Source organism: Strix uralensis, chromosome 2 (assembly GCF_047716275.1).
Source record: "Strix uralensis isolate ZFMK-TIS-50842 chromosome 2, bStrUra1, whole genome shotgun sequence".
NCBI classification, from domain to species: domain Eukaryota; kingdom Metazoa; phylum Chordata; class Aves; order Strigiformes; family Strigidae; genus Strix; species Strix uralensis.
The window spans coordinates 15,027,649-15,033,604 of NC_133973.1; the positions used below are offsets into that span (position 1 = coordinate 15,027,649).

Consider the following 5,956-nt stretch of genomic DNA (forward strand, 5'->3'; position numbering starts at 1 on the left):
TGCTCCTGTGGATCTGGAAGTCCTGTGTACTCGTGTTGTTAGCTAAGACTTGCAGAGAGCTACACTTACTCCGAAATAACATGGTATTGTTTTTTTGCTTTGTTACTCTTGGAGGTGTGTTAGCAAGCCTAAATGGACCCTTTGCTGCTTGCTGCAGGGAGATGAAACTGGTGAGTCTCCCTCTCCCACCTTCAGCCTCTGCAGGCTGAACAGCCCTGTAGCGCTGACCCCAGCTGTGAGATGCCATCTCCATCCTCGGAGTGTGTCTTCACAAAATGGCCACCCCACTGACCAAATGGCCACACCTGTAATGGCAGGCTGCCCCATGGCAGGGGTAGGCCTAGCCCTCCCACCGGCTTGTCCTGAGCTGCCTCTTCCCTTGTGCAAAAGCTGGTACCTTCTGCCCCTCTTGTGGCCACTTTTCTGAAGACCTTCCAGTGTAACAGTAGGTGTGATGGCTTCCCTTGGCGTAAATCATGTAACCGCCACCGCACTGAGCCCTGGGTCTGCCAGCAGGGGTGGTTTGTCTGCCCCTGCAGAGGCCCAGCCCCACCTGCCCTCTCAGGGCTGCCGGCTCTGTGCTGGCCCGGCCATCCCGCTGCTCTTGGCGGGTTGTAGGAGCGGCAAATGTATGGTGCGAGGAAGCAGCAGGTAGTTAACCTCCAGTATTTTGACTTGACGTTCACAGCGACAATTACCACCTGCTAAATTACATTCAGCCTCTCTATAAATTGTGAGACAATATATGGTTGTGAACCAAGCGCAACCACCTTGCCGGGAAATGACGGTGGTAAGGGCGTGTGGTGTGGTGTCCCTTTTTTGCCTACTGGTTAGTCATATGTGAAATTTAAAAGCTAACTGTTTGAAAGATAAATGTGATGCCTCAAAAAGAAAAAAAGGGTTTTCTTTTCCCCTTCATCAGTTTACACAATTTTATTGTGAAGTCAGTCTTTTAAGTATTCTTTAAGTATACTTTATTTCATACCAGCTTTATCGAATCCTGAAACAAAGTTTCACAATGTAAACCAGCACTTGCATATTTGAATATATTGGTGAGGTTTCTTTGGCTATATCCAGATTTTGAGAGGATTACATGATAATATTATTAGAGCTGTTGTACTGAAAGGAGGGGACAATTCAGTTTAATTCTGTTTATCTGTAAGTATGTATCTTATAAAAAAGAGATCTTTTACCAAAACTTTCAGAGGACCACATTTTGAGATATGTCCCAGTTCTTTATGCTGCCAAAAGAGCAATTTGCATTCTCTAACTCTGACTCATCATCTTAATTTCAGCTCCCACACCTTCAGAGATACCGCCTTAATTGCAATTCTGTCTTGTGATGATTGGAAAACCTTTGTAAAATCCTGTTGCCTTTTAAAAATAAGGGAAGAACAAATTATGAAGCCTTGAGACATTTGCAAAAGGCATTAGAAAAAGGTTTTTGGCCAACCCTAGTGATAGAAAAAGCTTTTTGGCCAACCCTAGTGATTATGTCATTGTATTTGGTGCAGCTAAAGGACACAGATATCCGATACTTAGAACAGGCTTTCTGTGTTATTGTGGTTAATTATTTGGAACCTGGAATAACTGGGAGGTCAAAAGTATCTGTGGACATTTTCTGAAGAGTTATTGTTTTGTATTTCAGTGGATGAGTAAAATGTTAAGCTCTGTTGAATCATCCTTCTTTCTCTTTTCCAGATGATGAAGGTTCAGCAGTTCTTCAGAAAGCAGAGGTAGAAATTATTGACCAAACATTATGTCATTCCACATACGGGATTATCACAGCTAGGATGTTTTGTGCTGGACTACTCTCTGGGAAAAGAGATGGGTGCAAAGTATGTATCTTAGCCCACTTTGCATAAAGTTTATCTTGTCTTTGTTGCATGATGATACATAAGAATTTACTGGCAGACCAATTTGTGGTCTATACATTTCAGTTCTGAAAAACAGCAATGAAAGAGTTCTCTATCAGCAAATCTGTCATCTGGGTGTATTCAGAGTTTTGCTGCTTTATGTGCATGAGTAGCATCACTAAGTTTCAGTTGCAGGCCAAGGACTGATCAATTTGTAAGTCCCAATGACAAGTTGAAGTCAGGCAATTTTTGGCACAACAATCTCTCAGTTGAAGAAAAAAACTGAGAAACTAGCTTGTCTCTTTTCAGGACCCCTCCCTCCCAACTTGGAACTACAGGGCTATCTGATGAGATGCAGATATATTTCAAATGCGTAATATTTGTGATCTGGAAATGCTGAAAGATAATAAACATGAAATTCTGCATTTAATTCTAGTGAATAGTAGTACAACTATATATATATACACACACACACTATATTTATATAATATATAATATTTTTATTATAATATATAGAACTTATATAAATCATGTATATTTACTACTAAAATAGTAGTAAATTTACTGCTAAAATAATAGTAAAGTTACTTTTTTATGATGGAGATGATCTGGAGTCTTCAAGATGTTCTAACTTTCACTGGTCTACATAAAAAGTGAGAGACCACAATGGCTCTCAGGACAAGCAATGTCTGAGGGCTTTCGGAGGGAGTATAATGCACCAGCTGCTTTTTAGAGATTAGCGAGACCATTGACATCAAGCATCATTTTCACTAACTGGAGAATTTTTTTCTGTAGTTATCTGTATGGCTACTCAAGATATAGCCAAAGAAAGGAAGAATTTACATATTTTTTTGTCTGCATTTCTGTAAGGGCAAATGATCTGTGACTGTCTGACTGTTAGAGCTGATAGAAATGTGGGATTTCTGTTTTGTGAAAAATGCTGATGTTCTGCTTTTCTTTTGTCTCAGTAATTAAAGAAAAAACTTGAAACTTGACTATTTAAATGCAAAATCTTAATTGTCAAGGAAGGAAAAAATTATCTTCTAAGCTAAATCTTTAACAATTTTGTGAGGCAATTCAAAATAATCCTTCTTTGAGCAGCAGGTGACTTCACTAGATCATCTCCTGATGTCCCTTCCAACCTGCATATCCTAAGACCCTATAAAGTTAAAGCAAAATAGTTTGCTAGCTCTAACAAAATATAGGACTAGAAGGAAGGCACTTCTCCTGCAAAACATTTAGATTTTAACAACTCACCTTTTGGTTTTGGAAGTCCTTTATTGCATCCAGTGTTTTGGTAAAGTTTACTTTGCTACTAGCTGTCTTTTTCAGAGCTGTTGTGTGTACAGCAGAGTCTATCAGGAAAGTATAAACTCGGTTAAGAACTTTTCCCCAAATGGTGGCACTTTTTTTTTTTTTTTTTCCTGAACCTCTACCAATATATTTCCACAAGAATATCCTATACAGGAAGAGTACTATTTGCTTTGTCCTGTATTATGGAATTATGTCATCCTGTATAAAACTTTGACACCTATAACAGACTTCATTTTAACTGCTCTAATTGCAAAGACATTATGTGCCCCTAAACATTACATGCTGTCTTGTATCTACTAGAGGACAACACTTTTTTTTTTTTTTTTTTTTAAATTCTATAAAAATCCAAATCAATTAAGGGATTCAATCTGTTTTCATTTACTTTTAGCTTGAAAGAAGTTATATCATTATTAAATATTGTGGTTTATTTTATTTATTTGATTTTTGAGGGTTTTTTTTAAATCTTACTGTTTTTTGGAGTTAGGTGTGTAACCTATAAAAGAACATACATATTAACTAGCAGATTTGGGGTCTAGCTGTAGGTTTGAGGGTAGGAAACAAAATGTGAATTTCATATCTAGTCTATGAAAAGTAGTATTTTTATTAGTGTCTTTAAAGAGTGAGAGCTAGTCCTCTCTCCTGTGAAAGAGCAAACTTTGGTACAACTGTGCAATGCCATCAGCTTCAAGGAAAAAAACCCTCTGACTATCTAATGGTTTGAACTATGTGAATGGGAAAATATAATTGTTGGAATTACTCAGGTAAAATATCTCCTGTGGAATTTTGTCTCAGCTTTAATGATACATATTGTAAACACATAAAAATCAATTCTTTTTAGGGTGATTCCGGTGGACCATTGTCATGTCAAAACAATGGAGATGGAAAATGGTTTTTGACTGGCATTGTTAGCTGGGGTTATGGATGTGGAAGACCAAATTTCCCAGGTGTCTACACAAGAGTGTCAAATTTTGCACCATGGATTCACAGATATGTGCCTTCAGTCTTGTAACTTGAAAACTGTTTTCCTGGAATAAAATATGTCCTGGATATCTGCATTAAAATTTATATTTGGTAAAACTGTTCAGTGGTGGAATTTCTTTGCATGTCTACCTGCTGATTCTGGAGTACACATATGGAAGTAACAAATGCCCTTTTTTCAAGCCTTGGTGAAAGAGGAAGAGACTATTCCTTGTGGTGGTTGTTCTATGCAGATGTCTGGAGACACTGCAATAATAAACTTCTGGCACTTTGTACTCATTTTCCAGGCACCAAGTGCATGTGCAATCATCTGTCAGGAAACTGTAGATACAAATGACCACCTAGAGGTAGAGCTTAAGTTTTATTCAGTCATTTCCTCTGAGATGTGTATGGCCCAATACAGTAGTAACTGTGAAGTAGCAATCAACTGTTAGTACTCTTGCAAATACTGCTTTCCCTACCTCCTCTACCAAGAACAGCTGACAGGGAGAGGAGGGACTGCAGAAAGTAACTCAATCCTCTCAAATCTGTAGGGGCCTCATTTTTGGAGATCAGAAGTTTTGCAGTTAAGCATGGGACAAACCATTAGTCTTATTCCTTCTCCAGCTTTCATCATAATTACCTGCATGATGTGGAGCTACTAACTCTTTTCCTGCTTAATTTCCCCATATTCAACTTCATCCACCTGAGAATTTGAATTCTTTATCTTCAGGTAACCTTAACAAGATGAGTAAACATGGTGATGTGTGTTATTGCAATAATCTTGCCCTTGCCCAAATAAAACTGATGCTTCTACCCTGAGAGGTATTGATATGGAATTGGGTTCTCTGAATGTATATAATTTTCAAAAAGTTCTGGTAAAATTTTTAGAGATGATGCAAAAGAGCTTTTGTTTCCTCTAGGCTTTTTCTGTGAGTTTCTTTTCCATGAGGGAAGCGGCAAAGTATCAGTCAGTCAGCAGGTTGTGTGTGTAGTGGAGATAGGCTGTTGGAAAAAAGAGAGGACTTGAACAAAGCAGTCTGTCTACAGTTGTAGTTTGCATTCCTGAGCTGTGAGGATTGCTTTCCAATTAATCCCTTTTGTAGTCTCTGTGTGATCTGTGTTGGGATTTATTCCCTTTTTGTTTCCTGGGACTGAGATTTCTTGGGCATGTTTTGTTTTTCTAGGTTTTGTTCTTTGTGCTCGCTTGCTCTCTCTTTCTCAACGTGTATATAATACATTTTTCCCTGCACACATCCTTGATTTTCTTATTTTACATGCAGAATACCCTGAACTTGTTGGTTTGCTGACTTAAAACTCTTTAATTTCAAACAGGAAATGTGATCATGAATTGCTTTGCAGTTATGTTTATTCTGAGGTACCAGCTTGAGGATGGAAAATTCAGATGGTCTGTGGAATTATGCGTTTTTTTGCTTTCATAAATATTTCTGGATTCCACCAGGTGTTCTTTAGAAGTTGCCTTGTTTACCTTGCTTTGGGACATTTTTATCTGTAAATTGCTTTCGTATCCTTTGCATTGTGTCATAAATTATTTCCTCCTCTTGTATTTCTGAAAGAAGTGATCTGTTTTCAAATGATCATATCCATATCCTACTTAGCCAGTTAGGAAAACAAAGAGTTACAGTGATGGTAACTTCTCCTCCCCACCTTCTTTGATTGCAGATCAGCTGGCTCCAGCTTCAAGCAGTATGGCAAAGGCGAAATGAGAGAAGCCTGGTGTGTGTGGTGGGGAGAGCAGCATGTTTAAGAAATGAGGTTCATTTAGGATTTTGTTATTAGGTTTGTCCAAAGGAATTGATCAAGGCATC

At 38.3% G+C, this 5,956-nt stretch overlaps 1 protein-coding gene across 1 annotated transcript in view; it reads left to right on the plus strand.

Moving 5' to 3' along the window:
* Window positions 1-4,179, plus strand: part of TMPRSS7 (transmembrane serine protease 7) — a 31,589-nt gene extending 27,410 nt beyond the window's left edge. The window contains exons 17-18 of the mRNA XM_074860876.1: window positions 1,702-1,838; window positions 4,009-4,179. Coding sequence (XP_074716977.1) covers window positions 1,702-1,838; window positions 4,009-4,179 — 308 coding nt within the window. The remainder of the gene's footprint in view (window positions 1-1,701; window positions 1,839-4,008) is intronic.
* Window positions 4,180-5,956: the final 1,777 nt, after the last annotated feature.